A 26289-nucleotide genomic window follows, 5' to 3' on the forward strand; every position below is an offset into this window, starting at 1 on the left:
TTTATTACTTGGCACAAAAGGTAATGCACTTATTTAACGCGTAACAAAAAATGATCTATTACATACAAGCGTCAGTCGTTACTAGTTACTAGTTATTACTATTAAAATATCAAGGGTGCTTATTAAACATTAATCTGTGGCCAAGTGTCAAAGTGCTATAAACTCTATTGCATATTATATAATATGCAGCTGCTGAGAAGGTGCCTGTGGCGTGCAGTTAACCAAAACGCATTGCTTCTAGATAGGAATTTGGTATTGAACATCTGACATCACTGGTTTAATGTTTTGATAACTTTGTTACCAGTCACGACTCGGCATTTGCACTTATAGAAATAAAAAATAAAAGTCCGTATTATAAATTATAATAAATAAAAACTAATATAAAATAATAAATATGATGTAGATATTTTTAGGTGAAATGCAAATATTGTGCAATATTTTTAAACTATTTTTGTAAATATAAACCTAATTTAAAATAACTTTTTACTTGTAAAGTATTTTTTTATTATTTAGATTATTTAGAATATTTAAAAAAATTATGTCGATATTAAATTTACTTTTAATCTTTAACTTTTATATTTTTAAGCAAGTCAGTCATTTCAATTACCAAAATTCCTATTTACTTTTTTGACAAAACTATTTCTTTATTATTATGAGTATTGTTCCTATTACAATATAAATATTGTTAATTATGAATATGAATAAATCAACTAGTTCGCCTAAAAAAAAATCAAGTTTACTACGTTTGTTACATTTAAAAAAAAAAAAAACACTCCCTAATGAAGTCGAATTGTCTAATAAGCAGCATTTGTTTGTAAGTGGATCTCATCGAAATTTATTAAATCCTCATGATAGAAATACTAATGTGCCATTGAGTTGTGCCATTACTGAAACATCAAAAACATCTGATTTGCAAAATTTGAACCAACCAGATTTATGTTCGTCGGTAGAACAAAATTCTTCACATAGACGGTCTTTAAGCCTAAGCTTGCAACCATCTAATAAACCTAATGCCGTAAGGTCTGAAACAGTTGATATAGATTCAAATGAACCCACAACGCCTACTTCAGATAAATGTACAAAACTACGAGAATTGTTTGGTAGTACAAAACATATATCTGCAGATAGCATTATTATACCCAAAATGACTAACAATGATACTAAATTAATTCCAATTCGACCAGCATCTATGACTACTTTAGCATCGTCTGATTACTTTCGACAAAATGACATTAAGAACAATTCAATGGATAAACTTGCGAGGCAAGCTCTTTTTGCAGTTCAAGTATTACATCTTATCCCTACTTCTGATGTTAGAGAACGGTAGGTTAAGTGCATATACTAATAAAATACTAATACTGTTGTGGTTGTTAAAATATTTTACTATTTAATTATTGCAATTTCAGCAACTACCTACACGGAAGAATTGCTGGGAATTCTTTATTAGGAGCCATGGAATTGGAACGTGTATTACATAATAGAGAAGTACGTGTATATGTAGGTACTTGGAACATGAATGGGCAGGTAAAATAACTAATGAAAGTGAGCTGTTAAAAGCTTTATAGTATTCAATATTTAATTACTATATTATTGTTTAGGCTCCACCACTAGAGCTAAATGAACTTCTCTTGCCCAACACAGTACCCCATCTTCCAGATATACTTGCTATTGGAACACAAGAAAGTTACCATGATAAATTTGAATGGGAAGTAAGCATTCAAGAAACAATTGGTCCTTCGCATATTCTTTTCCATTCTGCTTCTTTGGGTACATTACATTTAGCTATATATATTCGACGAGATTTACTATGGTTTTGTTCGGGTATGTTTTATTAAACTTTATATTTTTTCATCAATTGTTTGTCATTAAAGTTTTTGTATTTCTAAAATTAATATTAGTACCAGAAGAATCTAGTTTTAGTACTCGTCCTGGAACAGCATTCAGAACAAAAGGAGCTGTTGCAATTTCATTTTCTTTATTTGGATCATCAATGCTATTTATAACATCACATTTAACTGCTCACGTAGAAAAAGTCAAAGAGCGTTTACAGGACATACGTAGAATAGTTAAATCTCTTGACCTTCCCAAGTTATTGCCTATCAAAAATAAAACTAAAGGTAGACTAAAACAATTTAACTCTAAATATTTATTAAATCATTTTTTAATATGCTGTTTTCTATTCCAGATGTTACTAACAACTTTGAATATGTATTTTGGAGTGGAGATTTAAACTTTCGTCTTGCTCACCCACGACATGATGTTATAAAATGGGTTACCCAACATAGATACCCATTAGATTCTCCAATACATCAATCGCTTTCTGACCAACTTACTGATTGTATAAAAAGTGGCAAGTTAAATAAATTATCAATTATCAATGTTATTATAAATTTTATAGGTTTATAACAAAACTATTAACCATTTTGCTTATGTTTCAGTTATTAAAACTTAAATATTTCTATGCTAAAATAATGTAGAACATCCTAAAATTTAAAATAATAACTATAACACATTTTTCATTTTTTTAGGTTTAATATTTCGTGGATTTCAAGAAGGTCCATTGACATTTGCGCCTACGTACAAGTATGATCCCGGTACTGAAATATTTGATACATCTGCCAAACAACGAACTCCTTCGTATACAGATAGAATACTTTATAAATGTGGAAAACAACAGATTTTGCCTAGTACTACAGGTTAAATATATAATATAATACTATGTATTCATTTTGATCATGCATTACATAGGTACTATTTGTTTTATTTTTTACCTCAAAGTAACCAACTTCATAACTAAAAAAAAAAATTAAAAAATACATTTTTTAACCATAAAGCAAGAGGAAACAGAATAAGTTTGAACTTAAAACTTTTTAATGCTTTTAGATTTTTGGATTGACCAATGTTCGATAAACTAGTTAAGCAATAAATATATATATTAAAATAACTATTATACTATTTACAGGATCTCAATACATGACATCAAGTATTGAATGTTTGACTTATTGTTCAGTACCATCAGTTTGTTCATCTGATCATAAACCCGTTTGGGGCTTATACAAATGTACAATAAGACCAGGCATTGACACGTAAGGAATTAAAACAAAATAAAACTTCAGTTATTAATTACATTTATTTCCAGTATGCCATTAGCTGCGGGACTTTTCAATCGTGAAGTATACTTAGAAGCAATAAAAAGAAGAGCAGTTAGTATGGATAAACGAGTGGGTACGTCCACTGTATGTAGTTTGCAATAATAGTTCAATTTTTTAACAAAATAGCTTAACAGTAACAAAGTATATATATATTGTAATGTGGCATAATTAGAAATTTTATCAGGAATGAAAAAAATTCAACCCGTACAGATCTTAGGTGGTGAAGATTATTGCTGTCTATGTACATTACTTTTTTTGTTAAAATTACTCTTTAAATATTACCCCAATTATCCACAAATTCTTTTGGTTTGCAATTATATTTTTAGATGTTTTTTCTGGCATTGTGTAATTTAACAATGTATTTATTTATTTTTACAATGTGTACTACTAATATCCATTAAGAGAAATGTGTTCGGACGTTACTCCTAGTATAGCATGTATAAGTGAGAAAAATGATGTCGTTGCAATAGACGTCTTGTAGTCTCGAAATTTTAGTAATGTCTGTAATCTATCCTCCAAATCTTCTCCTTTTGTAAATATGCTACTAAACATGTAATATTATTATTTAAACTTAATCGGGATCAAAATAATCTAAACAATAATATCTAATAACAATTATATTTAGCAAAGTAAAATAATATAAATAAGATTTCAGTTCTGATGTGGAGCTGAGAAGGTATTTTTACATTATAGACTGCATACATTAGTCATTTTAATAATTTGTTATTACTTGGTGACCATTCTATGGTACATTTTCTTGTTATTTTATTACAATTTATAACCAAAGAAATTTTGTCTAGTCAACCATAAAACATTTATAATACTGTCTTGTAATACTAATCCATGTTAATTTAATTATAATTGATTATTCTTAAAAAAAAAAAAATTCTTTCTTATTTATATTCTGTTTAAAATTATTTATTATTATTAATTATTACGGAAGTATGAACATTTGCAATTGTGCATTAGAATTCTAGTTTGAAGAAAATACATCAATTTAAATTAAATTTATTATTGTTTAGATAGATTTTACATTTAATACAAAATTAATTGAAAATAATAAGAATAATATACAATCATAACTCATTTATTTTTTTAATCAAAATTGGGATACAATTGATGTTATAAATATTATACATTATTATGTAAACAAACATTAATCACGGCCATAATTACATTAATGCTACTGTGATAGCCTTAACTACATTACACAATGGCTAACCTACGCTGCTCCCACTATTAGTAAAAAGTCTGTAAATAGAATAACTACAGCAAATATTAGAGGTGATACATGGTAAATCAATTTTCACAGATTTATCCTTAAAAAAATGTATTCAAATTTATAAGAACTTTGTTATAAAATAAATCAAATAAAAATATAATTAATAGTTTTTTTGTATTGTTATATAAATGATTTATTATTGTTAAACTATTGGGAAAATATACATCCTATTTAAATAGGAATAAATATAAGTATGTCATTGAAAATAGGTTTTATTTAAAATTGTTTAATAAATGGTGCTATTATAGTAATGTAATAGAACAGGCTAAAACTAAACAAATTATATTAGATTAAAAATTGCACCAACCCTTTTCATCTAAATTATTTTTATGACGATATCTACTAGTCACAATCCAATAACTCCTAAACTAGTATAAGAGTTGGCGAAGAACAATTTATACAATCAGAATACTTCATAATTTTCATTAGACTAGTTCTTAAAAAAAGTTTATTTTAAATATAGAGTACACTACATAAAATGTTTACTACCGATGATCTATGTCTTTATAAGAACTTGGATACTTCTAAGTTATAATATTATAATTATCATAATATAAAATAGTATTTTACATCTGCAAAATGATATCTAATTTAGTTTGCTATTTTATTGTACAAGCCAACAAATTTGTTTACTTTTTTACTCTTTATTATCTTTACCACTTATAATTATTCATCTTTTAATATTTAAGTATGTAGTATTTAAACCATAATAACTATATTATGGTTTACATGCATTAATGGTATTTTATAAGTTATAATTATTTATTTAGGCAACATTTAACTTTACAAAAAACAAAAGATTTGGTTTGTTAACACTATTGTGTAGTTGAGTATTATTTATTGTTCATTAATAACCACACCAAATAAAATGTATTTATTATTTAAAACTGCATTCTTTGTTTTTAAATATAAATGAAATTATACATGTAATTTATAATAAAATTCATTTTTAAATTCAATTACTGGTACATACAAATTAACCGGCATAGTGAGTTAGTGATGGTAAGATATCAAAATATATTCATGATTCATCGCGGTAAATGTTGTTTATATGCTGTACAATGTACCTATTATAGTAGTATTTATAATTCGCGTTTATTATTATTAACTCTTAAGTTGTTACGTGTGCGAAAACGGTTGGTTATAACTTGTTTAAATAATTATTATATTATAAAATATTAATTTAATAGAAAATACCATCGAGTATCTATAAATTATATGACGCTTGTCATTTACTAAGGGGTCTTTTCAATTTCTATCACAGAAGTTCTTTTTTATGCAATCCAATGATGGTAAGAAAACCATTTTAAAATTAAAATACATATATGTATATATCATATATTGTAATGGCCAAATCAATTTAATAAAACTAGAATACATATATGTATATATCATATATTGTAATGGCCAAATCAATTTCATAAAACTAGAATATTATTAATTAGAAATTAAAAGTGGTACAAAGACTAAATACAAATATTGGTCTAGTCTGGGGAATGTTTCGTATTAACTCAATATATTGAACTGTTTTAATAATAATATTAATAAATTACTCCCTCTCGTAAGTCAATTGCCGATAACTTAAAATAATGAAGTAGTATAAAGAAAATGTTATAATGATAATGAGTTTCTGTGTACTATAGTACACAACACAAGAATAATCATAATATAATATAATTAAAACACTAGCCATAAGCCATGTCGTTATCGGTCATAGGTACTAATAGTTCCAAGTTTGAACAAATACAATCATTATTTTTATAATCTAGTCTCCTGACTCTCTAACAGCAAATTCAATTTGTAATAGAGTAATGCATAGATTAGTATACATACAGTCATGACTATTTCTATTATAAATTATTTATTTAGTCATGCATTCACATACAGTAATGATACGATAAGTATTATTGAAGTAACGGCTAATGAGTATTATTGAGTATAGACTGGGAACAGCTGCTCGTGTAACTTGTCAAGTTGTACGTGTTTCCGCTATTTCTCACGTAGGTTATTATTGCAAACTATATAGCTTTTTTGCTTTCAAGTCACCAGTTTGGGGCACACTGCCCGTTTCCGTTACGGCATCCATGTGACTGTGACCGGCATGATGTAGTACGCGGGGATAATATTCAAGTACGGCCATCTTGTTTGTTATTCCGTTTCTGTGACGATACTCCGTCAAACGTGAAGAACGTGCGCTGTCGTTAATGACGTAAAATTCGAACGTCTGAACAGTGATTTTTAAAAAAAAAAACAATTTTTGAATGGTGTTAACACGTCGGCTTAAACACCGTTGCGCCGTTTCGTCGATTGTGGTGTATACAGGGCGCACGTGTCGTTCTCATTAGACAGTCGCAGAAAAAAAATTGGGCGTACACTGAGCAAGCCAGTCAAGTTCGTTTTGGTCGCCGGTGACGACGAGTATTCGGAACATAAACGTGCCCTCGGGTTCGGCAAACGGAAAAAGAACAAAACTCCTAAATCGATTCCTGTCCAGAATATTATGAACCACATGGTTGAACGGGACAGTCAAAATGACGTACCGGAAGAAATGGATACAACCGAAGGTAAGTTTTCCTGTGACGGTTATTATTTTTTAATCATTTTTAATGAAACGTAACACTCGTGTGTTTGTGTCTGTATTGTATTAATATATTTCATTAAAATATTCGACTGAATTAATTTCATATATTTTTTGTGTCAAAAACAAGTTGTTTTATTTTGTAGTTGTTTTATCTCGTTAGGTTCTAAAATAGTAGATAACCTATCATAAAAATAAGCCTAACTACATTTTTCTGAAATGACCACTACTCTTTTTTTATGCATTATCACTTCTTTGACCTGTTTAAAAAGCTAAAAATGATTTAAACATTATCGTATAGGTAACATAATATACAGTTTAATTTTTTTATTTTTTAATAAAAATCAATTTAAAAAAATAATACAGCCTCTACACCTGCCCTACACTTGAAGAACGTTTTTCAACCTTCAAAAGAGGTTATTTTATGTAGTTTTTATCACTTATTTTTTTAACCTATTTTCCTAAGATCATGTACTCTTTCATAGTCCTGTGAAGATTTATTTCATTATTAAAACTTACTGAATGTACCTACTTATATTTGTAAAAGTTGGTAAATGAGGTTTAAAGTTTTTTTTTGTAAAATGGTTCTTGTATTACATTTTTTACAAAACTAACCATCAATTTTTTTCCACAATAGGATAACAGGTGTTTTAATTTACATGAATAGTGTGCAACAATTATTTTCTAAGAATAAGGTAACATTGATCCTTTTAGGCTCATGTTACCAGGTTTCTATTAATAGTAATGTAGATGTATACATTATTTTGTGATAATTTGTTATTATAATTTTGTTCACTTATTTGTCTAAGCCACCAAAGTTGGTTTTAAATCAGTTTAAAATCTCAACATTCAATTGAAAAATCTATAAAAATTATTATGTTATAACAATAATAAAAATGTTCTAATAATTTTATAATTTGTTTTAGGATTCAACAATGATATATCTCCATTGATGATGGACGATCCACATGACGTTTCAATTATCAATGATGTAGACCCTCCAGAACCAGAGCCACCTACTATAACAGATGTAGAAATGGATGAAGGTGAATTAATTTGTGGTAGCATTTATTATTAAATTCAGTTGAATTATATCTGTGCTTTACGCGTAAAAAGGCCAGTCTTCTAGTTATTCATTTTTAATAAATATGATTAATGTAATATGTGTAAAGAATATAAGGTTATGAGTGTACATGTGTAATAATTGTTTTAACTCAATTTTAGCAAACTTTGCGGTACCAAACGTACAAACATAATTCTTTTCCTTTTTTATTATAATATATATTGTTTTTTTATTTTTTTCTAGATAATGCTCGATCAGAAGCTACTTTTCGCTATGTTGTTGAAAACTTTAGCAAATCAAAAGAACAAAGACTTTCTGCACCTTGTTATGTTCGTGATCTTCCTTGGAAAATTATGATAATGCATAGATTGGGCCAAGATAACCGTTCAGCCAAACCTAATCAACCGTCTGTTGGTTTCTTTCTTCAGGTATGATTTGTTTGTTAAATATTTAAGATTTTTTAAACTTGATTTTGCAATTATGGTAATAATTTATTTTTTATTAGTGTAATGGTGATTCTGATAATAACTCTTGGAGTGTAAATGCAACTGCTGAACTTCGAGTGATATCCCAAAAAGAAGGTACTACAAACATAGAAAGGAAAATTCAACATTTATTTTATCCAAAAGAAAATGATTGGGGATTTAGTTTCTTCATGTCGTGGGAAGATATTACTGATGAATCCAAAGGATTTATTAAAAATGATACAGTTATATTTGAGGTAAATGAAAATCCAAGTTGAAATGCTAAATTGAAATTTCCATAACTGCCATATTACTTAACATTTATATAAAGAATACAACTTATTAATATATTGAAAATCAGTTTTTTTTTTTTTCATTTTAATCTTAAAATAATTTTCAAGAACTATTAAATCATTATTTTTAGTTTCAATGCTTAGCTGAGAAAGTATCGTTTTATTTTATTTTTGTCTGGACCCAACAGTACCTCCTGAACCACTGAACCGATTTCTTTATGTAGGACATCTATAGATCAGAAGTTGTACCTGAAAGGTATTTTATTAGGCCAAAAATTTCAAAGGTTCACCTTCTCCTTCAAACTCGTGAAAAATAGATTTACATGTTTTTCAACTCTTAAAATTATGATGTGCTGTAACTTTTTTATAAATATTCAAATTAGTCCCAAATTTATATAAAATATTCTTTAAATAATTTACTATGGATTTATGTTGACAAACCAAAATAATAATAATAATAATATTTTCATGATATTGTTAATTAAAATTAATGGGTGATAACATCCATAAATTGTAATAATTATTATTATACACCAACAATCATAATAATGTAACCACTCTAATACTAAAAAAAAACAATTTTAAGCACATTATTGCCGTTATAATGATTTTTATTGATGTTTAACATTTATACTATCTACTTATTTGCATCAAACTTCACTATGCCCTATCCCCACTGTATTTGCTTTAAAAGATATTTTTAATTATTCGGATCGATTTACAGGTTTTTGTATCCGCTGATGCACCACACGGTGTTAGTTGGGATTCCAAAAAACATACTGGTTATGTAGGGCTTAAGAATCAAGGTGCTACGTGTTACATGAATTCTTTGTTACAAGCATTATATTTTACAAATCAACTTCGCAAAGTAAGTAGCTTTTCAGTGTCTAAAGAGATTATGTATAGGTTTTATAATAATTTGAACTATTATAGGCTGTTTATAAAATGCCTACTGAAAGTGATGATAGCAATAAAAGTGTTGCACTTGCTTTACAACGAGTGTTTTATGAACTCCAATTTTTAGACAAGCCTGTTGGAACAAAAAAATTAACCAAAAGTTTTGGATGGGAGACACTTGATTCCTTTATGCAACATGATGTTCAAGAATTTTTGAGAGTTGTATGTAACAACACATAATTTAGCTAATATTCTTATGTTTTAATATTTTCTACTTTTTAAGTTGTTAGACAAATTGGAAAATAAAATGAAAGGTACGTGTGTTGAAGGAACTATTCCAAAACTATTCGAGGGTAAAATGATAGTAAGTAAATACATATATTTGTACTTATTATAATTATTCTCATCAAAATATTATTAAATATTAAATTTATTTTGTGTTAGTCTTATATAAATTGCAAAAATGTGGATTACACTTCAAAAAGAACTGAAACCTTTTATGACATCCAGCTAAATATTAAAGGAAAGAAAAACAGTAAGTCGGCTGTTCAATTGTTTACTTAAAATAAATTGCTAGTTTTTACATCTAAACATTATTTTATTTATTTATTATTATTTTTAGTTTATGAATCTTTTCAAGATTATATCCAAGTTGAAATATTAGATGGTGATAATAGATATGATGCTGGAGAATATGGTTTACAAGATGCTGAGAAAGGTGTTATATTTGCGTCTTTTCCTCCAGTATTTTATTTGCATTTGATGCGATTTCAATATGATCCGGTTACTGATAGTTCTGTAAAATTCAATGATCGGTAAGTTTCATACTGCAGCTCACAAAATACAACTTTAAAACTAAAATACATTTTATTTTCTTCTAGATTTGAGTTTTATGATAAAATTAATTTGGATGAATATTTGAAAACTAAAGAGGATACACCAGCTGATTATATACTACACGCTGTTCTAGTTCATAGTGGGGACAACCATGGTGGACATTATGTTGTTTTCATAAATCCTAAAGGAGATGGCAAAGTATTAATTTAATTATTAATAATGTATTGAAATGCTCGATGTTAAAATATAAAAAAAATTTTCTTCAGTGGTGTAAATTTGATGATGATGTAGTATCACGCTGTCCCAAAGAAGAAGCTATTGAACATAATTTTGGTGGGCACGATGGTGATGAAAATATTATGCCTATTAAACAATGTACGAATGCTTATATGTTGGTGTATATACGAGATTCTGAATTAAAAAATGTCTTGCAAGAAGTGACAATCAGTGATATACCAAAAGAGGTTAGTGAACAAGACTAAAATGTAATTAAAGTTAATAATTTAAATACTACATTTCAATGTATATAATTTTAAATTTGTGTTAACCTTCCAGCGGCCGCGCTTTTAAAAATAACACAACATATTTGTACTTATTAATATGTTTAGTGCATGTATATTGCTATTATTTTATTACAGCCTATTATTAAAAAAAGTATTAAGGTACAGTAAATGCATCAATATTTAATACAAATTAATCGGGTGACAATTATCACTACATCTCTTCTTCTTTATCGTTGTTTGATTTTGAACGTCGTGACTTTCATGCAATTATAATTGTATTCTTGCATGTTGGTTTTCATGGGAGTGATTGATCACTACATACTGTTATAAATTATACAACGCACAACCACTAACGTTTTTGCAAATAGCATGCCCGCTGGAAGGTTAAGTTATTAATTAAATAAAAAAATAAAATAAGTGACAAAAAAAAATAAGAAAAATTATAAGTTAAAATTGTTACGTATCAGTGTAAAAAATAAACTCCTTAATCAGATATAATAATTAATATATTTAGTCTTCAAGACATTTAGACTTACGATATATTATGTACTATAACATATTAAGGGTATTATGTTGATGATTTCGTATGTGTTTAGTTGGTAGAACGATTGCAAGATGAAAAACGAATTGAATCAATACGGCGAAAAGAGCGTAACGATTTGCACATATACACTAATATTCAAGTATTCTTGGAGGAGTGTTTCGATAGTTACTTGGGAGTAGATTTATTTGATTTAGAACAACCCACTTTCAGAACGGTTAAAGTGAAGAAATCTAGTACTTTAGATGAAATTCAAACACTCATGGCAGAAACATTTGTAAGTTACTCAAAGTATTAACATAAATAATTAATAAATTGGTATACATTTAAAAAACAAATTTTTCTTTTCATATTTATAGAAATATCAAACAAACCAAATTAGAATTTGGCCACTAACTACTAGTAAATTTGACTCTCTACGACCAATGTACCTTGATCCTGAAGAGAACGGCACTAAAACAATTCAAGATATACAGGAAGGTACAGGATCTACGTGGAATATATGGCTAGAACTAGTTGAACCTAGTGTCAATTCATTAGCGCCTTACGATAAAAATAGCCAGCTTCTTGTTTTCTTGAAGCTATTTATACCCGAAGAACGACTTTTGGTGTATTGCGGATATTACTTTATCAGTTATGAATCACCATTAGGTATTTTTTATTTATAGACATTGTATTAGTATTTTATTTATAAACTTATTAATGTATATGTTCTAGACTCACTTATTAATATCATGAACAAGCGAGCTGGGTTTGAAGAAGAAACAAAGCTTGCACTTTATAAGGAAGTCAATAAAGGAGAAGTAGAAAGAATAGCTAGGCTAGAAGATTCAATTAGTGATGTAATGTATATTATGACTTAAAAAAATGTACTCTACTCCAAATTTTATTTCTTTTTAGTTCATGCCTAATTTATATGGTGAAATATTAATATATCAAAAAGAAGAATGTTTAAGAAATTATCCCTCTGTAATCGACCATTTTAAGTAAGTTGTTATAAAATTAATTTTTTTTCTTTACATAATCCATCATAATAATTTTTATTTTCAGGAATGTTAGCGCCCAAGTTTATATAACATTTTGTGATAAATTAATTCCTGGGGATCCAGGTTTTACAATTGGGATGTCAATGTATATGAATTATCATGATATGCTACAAGAAGTTGCTGAAAGGGTATCAGTTGATCAACGAAAACTACAACTTTATTTCAGTATTAGGTAATACTTTATATTTAATAAATTGTAAATTAAAAGATACTACACTTAGTTTACTTTACAATATTATTATTAAAACAAAATTATGTCACAAGTCATACGGGAAGCTGATACAACCAACAGACATTTAATGTTTTTGTTAAACAAACCTGGTGTACCCAATATTTAGACAATTATTAAGTATTAAAAAAGAGATCAAATAATATGTTTTTTTGGATTGCTGATTTTGAATTTGGTTTCATATTTCAATTTTTTTACATGCTCTATAAAATTTCATCTCGATCCAACATTTTGTTCTGCAATTACAGCACAATGAAAGGTTAAAAAGCCGGCAACATTTCTTTTCTATTTCTTCCGGTTTTGGGAGGTGGAGTTGACTTTCGCAACTTTAATCCACCAAAAGCACCAATTGCATACAATTTCGGGTCAATAGGGGTATGCTATTTAAGTAAAATGGGTTGAAGCATAGTGGGCAGAAATGACACTAAAAGTGGCTTAAAGTATTTAAAAAAATAAATAAACCACTTGCTGTAACGATGGCATTTGCCTGACATATTATTAGTAATAATAGTATTGTTCATGGCTGGTGGTTATCGTTACTTCCAAACCAAACCTGGGAGGTCTAATATGTCATACAGCACCCTGGTCTGGGCGCATAATGCAAATAGAAATATATGATAGCTAGAGGAGGGGAAGTGACGCGACTCGCGCTAGGTGACAGTATTCGCATCCACCTATATACTAATCAGTTGACATCTTACCATCTACACGCTAATATCGTATTTTATAATTACTTAATTATTTGGCATCTTATTTATATTTTTGTGCGTGTCACTCCACCTGTTCTAACTCCGGATTCCCACGGACCAGGTAACAGGTGTATACCTTTAAATATATATTTATACATATTGTTTCAGTCATTTTAATATTTTAATCAATAACTAATTCTTAACCGGCGTTAAGCCTTTTAAAATATATAATATTGTACGTTGCTACTTGAGAGTTAAGTTTATTTACTTAAAGGTACGACCGGCCCTTTTGCTCTTTTGGGCGGTTATATAAATTTACAAAGAGTCTCTAGGGATATTTTAGGGCAGATACAGGGTAGCTTCCTGTCCTGGCTAGGGTCCCTTAATTTAGCCTTAGAAGGCGGACAGTCGTGGGTGTGATCCTCCACCCACCGCATTGTACCGTAACATTATTTTAGTTGAGCATTTATTTTTAAAAATTAGAATTTTTGACTACTTTATCAAAAAAAAGTAAATACATTCTAACTTATAGAATAGGTATATTAAATTGACATTTATGTGAAATCAGTGCATAAATTAATTTACATGGATAATCCTGGTATTTATGTCTTAGGGTACTTGTATAATGGTTTAAAAATATAATATTGGGAAAGTATTTATTAAATAATAGATAATCCCTACAAATAACTATTTAACGTGATACAATTATCTATTTAAACATTTTTTCTTAAGAATTTCCAAAATGTTACAAAAGCTATATCTAATTAAAGCTATGTGAAACATATGTACTTAATATATAGGTTCTGACCTATATATTAACTGAATTTTTTTTTTTGGTTTGTTATCCTGGCAACTTATTTCCTATTAGTTTTATTGTGATTACATTTCTATCAAAAGTTAAAATTCGTTTTTGAGGAAATTCTTTGTCAATTTTTTTTGCTTCGTTTTGGAACAGAGTTTTTGGTTTAATATGTTGATAATTTTTTTACATGGGTTCTTGATAACTTTTTATCCACCGGATCAATTTGTTCACTTTTAAAGACTTACAATAAAAAGTTACATTTGATGGGAAAGAATACTTCACATTCAAAAAACACCCTAAAAATGTATATTTTTTCAACTCAGAAATATAACATAACTTTCTTAAAAACAAAATTTATGGTACCAAATTGGCCATTTTGAAAAAAAATAAACTTTTGATATTATTATCTTACATCTATTTTTTATACGCGCGTGTGAGTGTGGTCGAAATTAATTATTTTTAAATAAAATTGTATAATGTATTTTTTTGTTCTAATCCTACATACAATAGCCTCATGAAACCTTACTTTTTAGTGGTCAAAAAGAATGTCCTGGTGAACCAATTAAAAATTCATATCAAGGACCTATTAGAGAGCTCATATCGAATAACAGTGGGAAACGGTATCCTAAAAAGTTCTTCTATCAAGAAATGCACATGCCAGTTGATGAACTAGAAAGCAAAAGACCTGTTAAAGTAATAATACATTTTACAAGTGAAGTAAGAAATTATATTTATATTATTATAAAAAAAAAATTTGTCTATAGATCATATGGTGTGGCCCAAAGTTGAAAGATGAAAGGGAAATCATTTTGTATTTAAATAAAAATGATAATTCGTGTGCACATTTTTATGAAGTTTTACATGGCAGTGTCGAGTTGTCGCCTGATGGCTCCGGACAGTTTAGGTATATAATTGACAACTAATTTCATTATATAATGTATAAATTTAAAAAAACTAAAATTCATCTTAAATTTTCAGAACATTAGAGATTATGTCTGCTAAAATTAGTAAGTGGTTTAATCCTGGAGTACGTATGCCAGATATAAGTACTGTTTTCCCAGCAAAATATTACAGGTAATTGCTTAATATTAATGTAAAACTTCTGAATAACTTAAAAGAAATAATATTAATATATGAACTTGTAACAATGAAAAAAAACTGTATTACTTATAGGGTAGAAGAAATACCTAAAGATGAATTGGAGATAAATGAAAATGAATTATTAGTTCCTGTTAATCATTTTGCAAAAGAAGTATATTCTACTTTTGGTACACCTTTTCTAATAAAAATTGTACACGTATGTAAACAAAATAAAATAACAATTATATTTTTTTAAGTATAAAAAATATGTTTATGTTATAGGAAGAAACATTAGCTAGTGTAAAAGAACGAATTGCTATCAAGACTGGTATTCCAGATAAAGAATTGGAAAAAGTAAATAGTTTACTATTATAGTACACAATATAAAGATATATTATTTTTACAATTTATTTTTTCTTTAGTACAAATTTGCAATTTGTCAAGGAGTAAGAGCAAATTTTATAAGTGATACTCATATAATGAACCTACAAGATTTCAAAGTTTCTCCAGCATGTAAGTTGTTTATTGTATATTTGTTTTTATTTATTTAAATAGGTAAGGTGAAGGTGGGACTTTACAAAAATTAAACTCCAGATTTATTTTAAAAACTATTGATGTCACTATCTTTAAGTGTTGCAAAATTGCAATATTAATAGGATTTTCACCTACTATTTATTAATGAGTTTGGTTTATGCAATTTTTTGCAAAATCTTAATTTATAGCTTTTTTTCTGACTGTCACAGCATCCTTGGCAGCAATTTTAAATGTATTTCTTATTTAAACATAACTACACAAATGTGTTTTGCTCAGTAGTGGTTTTAAAACAAAAACACTTATTTTGAAATTGATAAAAATGATACAATATTAGAGACAGTGACGTATTCTTTCTTCATTGTATATTATTTGCTTGATACTTGATGTTAAAAAAGAATATAATAATGATACACATAATATTGCTTTGCAGTGTACCCATATTAATTCTCAGAGTGATAACTATTTTTCTAAGAAATATTTTGAAAAAAGGAAATGCCATTTCCTTTATAAATGTTAATTGATAATGTTGTTTTCTTTCATTTTCGTCATGGATGTTTTAAGATGACGTTATACCCCCTATTTATTAAGGTGTTAGGTATTGGCAATTTTTTGTAAAATCGTAATTTAAAAGCTAAACTGTGATGTTTAATTATTAGTTAAGTAATCTTGACTCTTTTTTTGATAGTTTATTTATTTTTCGAAATGTCCACAGCATCCTTGACAGCGATTTAAAAAAAAAAAAATTCATCTAAACTGGCTACACATGTTCTCTCTTATCAACTAAATAACAATCGTAGACAATTTTTTTTAACGGTACCTACACGCTTTACCGTAAACACGTTTTTTACGATTATTTTTTAAAGGTTATAACGTCCTCTTAACTTTAAAACCATTATGAGCTGAGTAAAATGAATCCTTCTTATTCAGGTTTTACACTAGAAATAAGGGTAATCAAATTTCTAAATAGAAATTTGAAACAAATGAAAAATGTTGATGTTTTCAAATACTCAACAAGAAAGCAATGAATGACAGATTTTGTTGTCAATTTTCGACATAGTATTTACTAACAAATTACACTTCCTAAAGTATAATTTCATATTTTACACGTTTACACATACACTTTTTTTTTTGCAGTAAGTCTTGATAAAACTATACGTGATAGTGTTTTCACAGTATTCTATATAAAATAATGGTAGTACACAATAACAGGATAGGGTACAGTATAAATGTCAATTGATGATGTTTAAATTCTGTTCATAGTGCATAGACAGATATATTTAAACTCTTCCATTAGGGTTTTTTTAAAAAAAAAAAAGTTATAAAAACAGATTTTAGCCAAATAACTTCTCAAGACTCAATGTCGTAATGATATTGGAAGACATTTGAAATGGTACTTTAATTTTCGCCCTCATTGGTTTTGCAACCTTATAGTTAAATAAAGTATGGTATTTAGTATGTATAGGCTACCTAAAACTTTTTTGAAGTTAACAATTCTATTGTATAATTTTATTTGTTAATATATAATTAACTTTCATTTATTTTTATTTATTATTATCTAACTTTCAGCCCAAGGACAAGGCCAACGACCATGGTTAGGAATGGAACACCCAAATAAGACTAAACGCACACGTTTAAATTATTTAGAAAAAGCTATCAAAATCTACAACTGAATCTTTGCGTACATATTATTAAAAAAATATATATATATTTCGTGTGATAGTTTAAAGGTTTGATGGTGATAAACTTTTGTCCTATGTGTGAAATTGTTTGTGTTTGATTAAAACCGCTGTTCTAATTATTTACAATTATGCTTGATTTTAAAACAATTTTATATGTTTTAAATGGTACTTACCGTATTTTTTATTTTTATTTTATGGATCATAGTACTTTATATACATATATATTTTATATACAATTTACAAACGCCGTTTAGCTGTAAATTTATAATTTAATTTTGGACTTAAACTTTCAAAATTTTATAGAATGTTGCTAATTTGATTAACTTCTTATGTTAATGTGTTAGTTGGATATAATAATCATGCATTAATTGTGGCATAGTAGCGGATTTACAAGAGTGCTATATAATTGTTCTGTTTAAATTGGGTTAGTTAATCTTGAATGGTCAATATTTTTGTATACCATTTAAAAAGGTTGCTGCCATACCTAATTCATTTATTCAAGTGTTATTTTAGTCTGAAAAATGTTTGGATTAACTTAACTAACTCAGTTAAACGTTTGGAGTGCTATACTAAAGTTTATTAATTAATAATAAACGTACCTGTGCATTTCATTTGCAAGGCTATATTCAGAACCTATTTATGTGTAAACTGTAAATCCGTTACTGCTAATAATAACAGATTTTCGTTAACCTCAATTTCGACGTACTCATTTCAATAAATAAAAACTAATTGAAATGTTAATTTATTTTTGAAAGCAATGTAATTGTGTAAATAAATTCAATCATTTGTTTTTATATTTAATTTTTTTTTTAGAGATTTATATTTTCTAGCTCACGTGTTAAGAAATTAAACTATTAGCCTAAATAAAGTTATAGAAGCTAATAATATAATGTGTTGGTTAAATAATAATGTGTGCTTTTGTTAAACTATCAGTTGTAATGTGGTAGTAACTTATCACAGAATTTAAGTATCGTTTTTAATGTGAGTACAAGAATCAAATGATTCATCAAAACCAAATCTTAAGAGATTAACTGTATATAGTTTGTATGTATTTTATTTTAAATTAACATGATATAATAATAAATTATAATTTTGTTGTATAAAGTGTTTCTCAATAAGTTTAAGAGTCTTGGTAGTACAACGTTTTTTTTAACTACATAAATGTATTGGGTTTATTGATAAGTAGGAATTCACAAAACGTAAAATAAAAACATTTAAGGCCCTTTGAAATTTCCAGCTGGGAGAGGTCTTGCTGCATAATATACATTATTACACATTTCACAATATCCTGGTGAACCTTGAGTTCCTGGGTAACCTCTTGGACCCACTGGACCTAAATAAAGTGTTCTTTTTAAACACCAAACACTAATAATTTTGTTAAATATATTTTTTCAAACACTGCATACCTGGTCTTCCGGGTTCTCCTCTATCGCCTGGCCTGCCGTGTGACCCAGTAGGCCCTAAAAATTGTCAAAATGTATTTGTTCATCACATGCAAAATACTTTATTATTTTCCAATAAATTAAAAACTTACCTGGTTGTCCAGGTGGCCCGGGTGGTCCTTCATAAGCAACAGCTTCCGTCCCTCTATCACCTTTATCGCCTTTCTGTCCTGCTGGACCTTCGGGACCTGCATTTCATCTTTTACTCATCATACTTAAACGTGTGAATGTAGTTTTGTATTATTTACTTACCTGCTGAGCCCTGTAGACCTGGAGACCCTGGAAAACCACGTTCCCCAGGTATTCCTAAACCAGGTGGTCCTGGTTCACCTATAAGAAAACAATTGAGAGTTAATAATTATGAGTAATTTCAAATTGTATTTACCTGGAGAACCCTGCACACCAGGTGGTCCAGGTTTTCCTATAATCGATCGACCAGGAGGTCCGGGTGGACCTACTAAAGTGGTAGTAAGTTCTGAAAGTTGTTCTAAGGAAATAATAAAAATCCATTAATTTATATGTTATTAAGCTGTTTTTGTTACTTTACCTTTGAGTACCACTAGACAAATATCTTTAATCTCGATTTCTGAAAAACTTTTACCCTAAATATATTAAATAATTATTGTTAATTGTGAGAAAGCTCGTCTAAAGAAATCTAATGTACAAACGGTTGGCTTGAACCTTAAATGAATACTAAAATTGGTAAATATTTTTGTTTAAACTACATACGGGTAGTCCTGGTAATCCTTGGTCACCTCGCTCTCCTTTAACACCGCCAAAAGTTCCCTATAAAACATTAATGATATTTAGGTCATAATCTATTTTTTACTGATATTATTAATATTGTAACGGGGACACTTGACACCCCGTTACCACTCGTCCTAAAATACGCTTACTGGACTGCGCCACTTCACACATTTAGAACTACCCTCATTTAAGCGGCACTTATTTCGAGAAAATGGAAATTTTCAGATTCTTCCCTTTAAAAAATACTATAATAATTACCTTTGTGCCAAATTTCACATTTCTACTGATACTGGAAGTGCCTTAAAATTTTGATAATGAGTGAATGAGTCAGCCAGTAACAAAAATGTAAACATTTAAATAATAAATTCTCCCTTTTTTGAAAAGGCTTAATATGAAAGCCTTAATTGTTTACACTGTTCTACGCTACATAAGCTTAATATATGATTCAAATTTGAATAGCCCATCTTAAGAAGAAGCAGAGATATGGGGGTGAGAAAAATCTAAAGAATTGGTAATTGGTTAATGTAAAGATACGTTGGCATGCTTGCTGGAACTCGGACTGGCTCACTGCCGTGCGTTCATATATTTATTTAGAGTACGCATCGAAAAACATATACATTATATTTAAAAATGTCCACTTTTTCTAAGGGAAAGGGTTTGTGATTTTCGTTTGGTTTGACGTTTATCGATAGTATTCTTGTGGACAGGATAGATTGCCCCACCTGACGCGGTCTCCTTGTCACGTACACATGTCTAGGGCCACGCTGTATTTTCTCGTGTGTGCATCTACTATCTAAAGTGCAAGACCCACCTAACCAGTGCCGCGTCAAACCAAGAAGGTTTTGAAGTAAAAAATGCAAAATTAAAAATTCAATGATCTATAACTTGGTCTCTAGTATCATTATTGGAAAAAAACTATGTGAATCCCTAGATAAACTCGTGATCTTTAATTTTGTTCATAGGTAAGTATGCGCTTAAACTGCTCAGTTCACCAGGAACTTGCATCCCCTGAGTCATGTTTTCCGCGCCGAAAAGTGATGTGACGCCCTCGAGCGATGGCGTCTGATACAAGCACACAAAATTACCTCGGCCATCATGGATCTCTTCGGTCAAAATAATATTATTTTGTAGATAACATTTCATCACGATAAAAATAAAAACAATTTGACCGTCACCGCGGCGGGTGGTGTGATTGTTTATTGCTATATTTAATGGCCGCTTATAAGAGTGGTGTGATCACGGAAATACAACAGCACGCACACTATAATGTTGTTTCGCACAAAATGATTGCCTATACAAAACTCCTTAGAAACGGTCGGTATCGAATCCCCTTAATTATTTGTATTCAACCAACTTAAAATTTGACATTGTATTTTGTTACCATTAGGTTAATTTTCGTATTTGTTAGAACCTGATAGCTATTTTATTCCTTAAAGTTAATTCCGGAGAAAATGGCTTAATTCGGGACTGTGTGACTGGTTGAAATTCTGATATATTATGTACACAGATTAAATATTGTATAAAATATGTTTTTATAATTTTTTAAAGTTATATACTCACGGGTCTTATGTATTCTGGTGGCCCCGGCAGATAAGTTGTAATTCCCGGAGGTCCGGCTTCGCCTCTTTGACCCGGGGCACCAGGTTCTCCCTGAAATGTGTATTAATATACGTTTCATCGTAAATTACTAAAAATATGTTGTACTGTAAAATGAATTATTCATGTCGTATATTACCGGGTCCCCCTTTTCGCCATGTTGACCAGGTAATGCTGGTATACCTGGGCTACCAGGTAAACCTTGATATCCTCGTGGACCCTAAAAACCATTTAAGTAACATAAAATAAAATAAATTATTGTATGACACTTGTCAACTAACATGGGTTATTTAAATATAGTAATATCGAAAGGAATTTTAGTAATATTTTGAAAATTACCAATAGCGAGTACATTATAAAGAAGTATTAATTTGAAAAAATAATATATTTATACATTTTAAAAATATATATATAGACTATAAATAGTGAGGGATTTTACAATATTACTTCAGGTCCCGGCAATCCAGGAGGCCCCTGTGGGCCTGTTGGTCCTTGTGTTCCTGGTGTCCCTTGAGGTCCCGGTGGTCCCTTTTTTTAAACAAACAATAGAATAGTATTTGTCAAAATAGCAGTAGAAAACATATTATTTTAATTTGAAATATTGCAAAGTGTTTGATGACCTACCACAATTTGTAATGTTTTGGAGCATTTGCTGCTTTCTTGAGCGGCTGCGCATTTACTAGGTTTTAGTGATGGCTGCGTTTGAGATTCTTCCAAAATCTTTAAAAATATATTTCATCATATTTATTAATGCATAATAATTGTATTTCTGTCTTACCTGATGAAGTTCCGCACAACCTTCCCTCTGAGGTTTGGTCGGATCGCAACTGAGGGTAACCCATTGCAAGTCTACCTGTAATTATTAAATACTCATGTATGTATAATAAAGATGTGCGTTGCCATTTAACATAATAGTTAATACTATTAATTTAAACTTACTGGGGCCGCTTGGAAATCGGTAACCGTCGCCAAGGCGGTATTTCCAAAGATATCCACCGTACCCCTGGGTTCCAAAATTTTTACTCCGACTTGTTTGCAATCTATGTACAGAACTACTCGTTCGTAGAACACACCGAAATGTAGCTTGTGCCAATTGCTATCAAAAATCTAATAGGATTACACAAAATGTTAAAAATAATCAATTTTATTCTCGTTAATCTTTTGTACTTAGTGGGTAATAGTTTTGTTAACAAACAAACACGTTTGTAAAATGTATATTCACAACCACTATTATGGATAACGAATTAATGAATATAAATAATGCTTCAAATCTTAATTCTTACATTATTCGCTTCAAATGTAACAGTTTGTAGATATCCGTCATAATTTACAATCGAAAACTCTACGTTTCTTGTAGCCTTATTGACGGTTATTTGCATACTAGTCGTATTTTGGTAGTCGGTAATCCGGAGTACGTGCCAATGCGTAGCCATCAACAGTTTTGAGTTGTAGGTGACAATAAAAGAAAATTGCTGCGGGATGCCCAGGGGAAATAGTTCCCTAAAATAAAATGTGTATTCGTAATTATGTACATTGTACAGTACTAAAGTACTGAAATTGAAATTATTCTAATGAATTTGTGAAACCGAGTTATACATCTTATATCATTTGTTTCATCAATAAGAGCATGGTTCGGTGAAGGGTTATTGAATTGCTGGCGTAATAGTTAAGGATAATTATTTACACATACGAATACAAATGATCAAACCAAATGTTATACTTAAAGCTTATTAAATACACATTGACGTGAATTGTTTTTTACGTATTTTATGAACACGTACAGAGTTATAAATACATACATATACTGTGCATGTTACTGTTTCGAATTTATGTTCAACCTATTAAGCATTTGAAAGCGTATTATTAGATTTATTGCTATAGAGTTAAATTGCCTGGGCAGATGTGATTTTTGTTCAATTACATTTCAGGTTAGCTGCTTTATGCAGATTAATTATATGAAACAAACATATAAAAAAAAATAGTCATCAATCATCATTGTCAGCGGTAAAAACATGTATATTTTTGCACCTTGTGGACATAACTAGTTGTGCCGCTTTTTCCACTCTGTAAGCAGTTTGAAACCTATTGGATCCTTGCACTTTGGTAATTCTTTTTTTCATAATTTCTTCGGCCGTGTCTAATCTGAATTTTCTAATGAAATCTGTTATTTGCAAATCATCTTCTCCCGGCCGAAAATCGCCACACGGCTCCAAATTATCGCGGTCCTTGATCATCGATCTCACTGTGCCCTCTTGTCCGTCGTCATAATCTAAAAAAACACGAATATTTAATAATAACAGATGTAATAAAAGCTATATTATTTAGTGGTGTCAAACCCGCAAAGTTATGGTGACCAATAGTCATGGCCAATAATTAAATATAATAAAAACAAAACATAAACGCTTCAGTCTAGGTAAAACAGGAAAAATAAAATTATATTATAATTTAGTATACTATATAATATTTATTATTTATTAGTCTCGTTTGGTTAATCTTCAAACATTGTTGTAGATTAAATTAAAATATATTTCCAAAGAATAATTGGATTAGTCGTCTCAAGCGCATACCTATATACATAATACAAGCTAGATACCTGAGTAGTCACTAGGATTGATTTTACTCGTTTCGTCTGAAATACAATTCAACGATTTAAATCACATAACGATAGGGTAGAGAAAAACGTAACTTTGAAATCCTCTTAATTATATTATACAATAACATTTTACCTAGCACAATTGCACATGCTAAGGGGATTTTGTGGTATTAGGATGTAGTTTTTATAGTAGAAGCTAGAATCAGGAATGTGGTGGACAGACCCTACCCTTCCCGCACCAGTTAGATTTACTTTACCCTTACAAACTCTGAAGTAAAACTATCATTAGCGCAAATGGACCATGTGTTTTAATACTATAAAAGTTTATACGATTAAAGGGGCTTCCAGAATCTAAACATTAAAAACTACTTTTAAACTTTTCTTTGTACTTCAGAATGTAAAATATCATTAAATACAACATATAATATGTAGTATAAAGTTTCCAAGTGAAGTCTCCAAAGCCAATAACTTAAATAATAATGTATGAATTATAAGACTGTTTATATAAATTTCAGTACTTCCATATATCCATGATTTGTAAGAGACCCCTCCTCCTAATTAGTAATTTCACCCGAAATGTAAGTATCTAAAGATATATTTGGTTTTTGGCCATGGAAAATATCCAAATTAACTTGTATGTTGAATCCCCAAAAAAGTATTGCAGTCCGTCTAGGCACGAACTATGTACTTATTTATAAATTATAATACTTCATATTATATAATAATAAAAATAAGCTATTAAATTATATACTTACTTGTGGAAAACGCCAAAACATCGGTCGGGATAATAACCATACCAACTAAAATTATTTGGCACCATCTTAAGAAGTTTCTATAAAAATAAAAGCATCAAACTATACGGGCAAACATTTATAATACTTTTTTTTAAAATACAAGACAAGATTTTTAAGTGTTTGGTATTTACGAGTCTCATTTATACGGGACATCACTGTGATAGGTTTATTACTTAACAAATATTATTATATGTATATATTTAAAGCTAGAAACCATGTTAATTTTAGAAGGACTTTACAAAACCGCCACGCGTGTCTTGCCAAATAAAGACTAGATTAAAAAATAAATGAGTTTTCGCTTTTCAATTATATCTTGTTTTATTCTAGATTTTATGTTGTAGGTCTAGTTTTTGTCAAATATATAAAAATTAAAATAATATAATTAAATTCTAATAGATAATGACCATTGACGGGATGAACAATAATTGCAATTGATTCTAATATTTAGATGCCTTTTTTAGAATAAGTAGCAGTATAATAATAGAATTCGGTGTAGGTGGACTACTGTTAAGTTTATAGGTAAAACTTTAATATGCCCTTCGGCTCTCCATAATTTTAAGTTTATGCCTCTGCGTTAACATAGTACGAGTGTATTAATATATATTTTTTTTTAAATAGATTTACAATAATAAATAATTAATATTAATACTTTACTGCGTACGAAAGCTAGTAGCATACCTACCTAATTTGTTAGTAGAAAACATTATTATTTATTCTATTAAAATTTGAATAAAGTAGTAAAAGCAGTATAAAGTGTATAAGTGGTATAAAATTTAATACAATTTCTGGACACCAAAATATCTACATATCTTAGATGCGATATGTAATATGACTAGATTAAAAATGAAATAACCGAAATTAGTACCACTTTACAGTGTCTTTAATTAATAAGTTTTAATTTTGTGTATATAAAATTTGTCAATGTCATGTACCAGCGATTTATGTAAATCATTGATCTTATGTTAAGAGATATATATTCAGAAACATTTTTAACTATTCATAAATATTTTGTTACTTTAAAATTTTAATAAAAAAATAAAAAATTTTTAATTACTTAGTCTAATACTTATTTTTATATTTTTTAATTAAATCAATTGATAAGTATTTTAGCCCGTTAATATAGGTAATATGTTTAATTGTATTTATTATTATTTTTTAATATAAATATTTTATTAAAAAAAAAAAAATTATTATAATCAGTTCAAATTAAAAGTCTATACTTACTCGACAAAATGAACCATAGTGGAGTAATAATGAGGGAAATAAAATGTGATCTACTTTATCATGTATAAGAAATCAAAAAATTATAAATACATTTAATAACAATCTTGTCAGAGTTCTAGCTTCAACTGTGGTCTGTGGCCACTCTACCAACTACCAAGAATAAGCTATTCAAAGTGGCGGGGGAAAAGCTGGAAGATAAGAATTAAGTTTTATTTTATTTATTT

The 26289-nt window shown here is 28.8% G+C and overlaps 3 protein-coding genes across 10 annotated transcripts; 2 read left to right on the top strand and 1 right to left on the bottom strand.

The window, feature by feature from the left end:
- The first annotated feature begins 550 nt into the window (after positions 1-550).
- Positions 551-3758, top strand: LOC126834923 (inositol polyphosphate 5-phosphatase E). Of its 2 annotated transcripts, none has more exons than XM_050567153.1 (8): positions 551-1323; positions 1407-1524; positions 1599-1821; positions 1899-2117; positions 2186-2350; positions 2529-2696; positions 2963-3086; positions 3140-3758. In XM_050567153.1, exons 1-8 carry the CDS (start codon positions 692-694, stop codon positions 3252-3254), a joined length of 1764 nt encoding a protein of 587 aa, XP_050423110.1. In that variant the 5' UTR covers positions 551-691; the 3' UTR covers positions 3255-3758. The 2 variants fall into 2 exon arrangements, with proteins under 2 accessions (XP_050423110.1, XP_050423119.1); XM_050567162.1 differs by having other exon boundaries at positions 554-1323; positions 1407-1485.
- A 2653-nt stretch (positions 3759-6411) lies between these two features.
- On the top strand, positions 6412-18465 carry LOC126836228 (ubiquitin carboxyl-terminal hydrolase 7). Of its 5 annotated transcripts, none has more exons than XM_050569464.1 (23): positions 6412-6998; positions 7939-8058; positions 8319-8503; positions 8581-8796; positions 9557-9700; positions 9766-9951; positions 10013-10093; positions 10174-10264; positions 10352-10544; positions 10611-10764; positions 10833-11034; positions 11673-11887; positions 11970-12261; positions 12328-12452; positions 12511-12596; positions 12661-12828; positions 14910-15069; positions 15141-15280; positions 15355-15450; positions 15550-15673; positions 15739-15810; positions 15879-15969; positions 17557-18465. In XM_050569464.1, exons 1-23 carry the CDS (start codon positions 6935-6937, stop codon positions 17658-17660), a joined length of 3309 nt encoding a protein of 1102 aa, XP_050425421.1. In that variant the 5' UTR covers positions 6412-6934; the 3' UTR covers positions 17661-18465. The 5 variants fall into 5 exon arrangements, with proteins under 5 accessions (XP_050425421.1, XP_050425413.1, XP_050425439.1 ...); XM_050569456.1 differs by having other exon boundaries at positions 6414-6998; positions 10833-11030; positions 11666-11887; XM_050569482.1 differs by lacking the exon at positions 6412-6998 and adding an exon at positions 7332-7428 and having other exon boundaries at positions 10833-11030; positions 11666-11887.
- Positions 18466-18705: 240 nt separating this feature from the next.
- On the bottom strand, positions 18706-26214 carry LOC126836255 (collagen alpha-1(IX) chain-like). 3 transcript variants are annotated; one of them, XM_050569511.1, is made up of 18 exons: positions 26066-26214; positions 24803-24879; positions 24048-24083; positions 23483-23723; positions 22738-22954; positions 22394-22561; positions 22233-22307; positions 22079-22174; positions 21902-21982; positions 21594-21674; positions 21419-21508; positions 19841-19897; positions 19659-19713; positions 19506-19598; positions 19364-19441; positions 19204-19299; positions 19076-19129; positions 18706-19002 (listed from the first exon to the last, which is right to left on the bottom strand). In XM_050569511.1, exons 1-18 carry the CDS (start codon positions 26080-26082, stop codon positions 18884-18886), a joined length of 1731 nt encoding a protein of 576 aa, XP_050425468.1. In that variant the 5' UTR covers positions 26083-26214; the 3' UTR covers positions 18706-18883. The 3 variants fall into 3 exon arrangements, with proteins under 3 accessions (XP_050425468.1, XP_050425477.1, XP_050425458.1); XM_050569520.1 differs by having other exon boundaries at positions 19204-19290; positions 19497-19598; XM_050569501.1 differs by having other exon boundaries at positions 19497-19598; positions 26066-26213.
- Positions 26215-26289: the final 75 nt, after the last annotated feature.

The sequence above is a fragment of the Adelges cooleyi genome, unplaced genomic scaffold, assembly GCF_023614345.1.
Source record: "Adelges cooleyi isolate 19-005CV unplaced genomic scaffold, UGA_ACOO_1.1 ACOO_flye_CR_arks_rails_tigmint_CR_PRNA_1, whole genome shotgun sequence".
Lineage (NCBI taxonomy): Eukaryota > Metazoa > Arthropoda > Insecta > Hemiptera > Adelgidae > Adelges > Adelges cooleyi.

Coding starts and splice junctions, on each gene's coding strand:
- LOC126834923 (XM_050567153.1), top strand. CDS start 692: ATGAATATGAATAAATCAACTAGTTCGCCTAAAAAAAAATCAAGTTTA. Junction 2,118..2,185: donor TATCAAAAATAAAACTAAAG/GTAGACTAAAAC, acceptor TTTCTATTCCAG/ATGTTACTAACAACTTTGAA. Junction 2,697..2,962: donor GATTTTGCCTAGTACTACAG/GTTAAATATATA, acceptor TACTATTTACAG/GATCTCAATACATGACATCA.
- LOC126836228 (XM_050569456.1), top strand. CDS start 6,935: ATGAACCACATGGTTGAACGGGACAGTCAAAATGACGTACCGGAAGAA. Junction 15,070..15,140: donor AAAGCAAAAGACCTGTTAAA/GTAATAATACAT, acceptor ATTTGTCTATAG/ATCATATGGTGTGGCCCAAA. Junction 15,811..15,878: donor CAGATAAAGAATTGGAAAAA/GTAAATAGTTTA, acceptor TTTTTTCTTTAG/TACAAATTTGCAATTTGTCA.
- LOC126836255 (XM_050569501.1), bottom strand. Junction 23,724..24,047: donor CAATCCTAGTGACTACTCAG/GTATCTAGCTTG, acceptor GTGTTTTTTTAG/ATTATGACGACGGACAAGAG. Junction 22,562..22,737: donor TTACATTTGAAGCGAATAAT/GTAAGAATTAAG, acceptor TAATCCTATTAG/ATTTTTGATAGCAATTGGCA.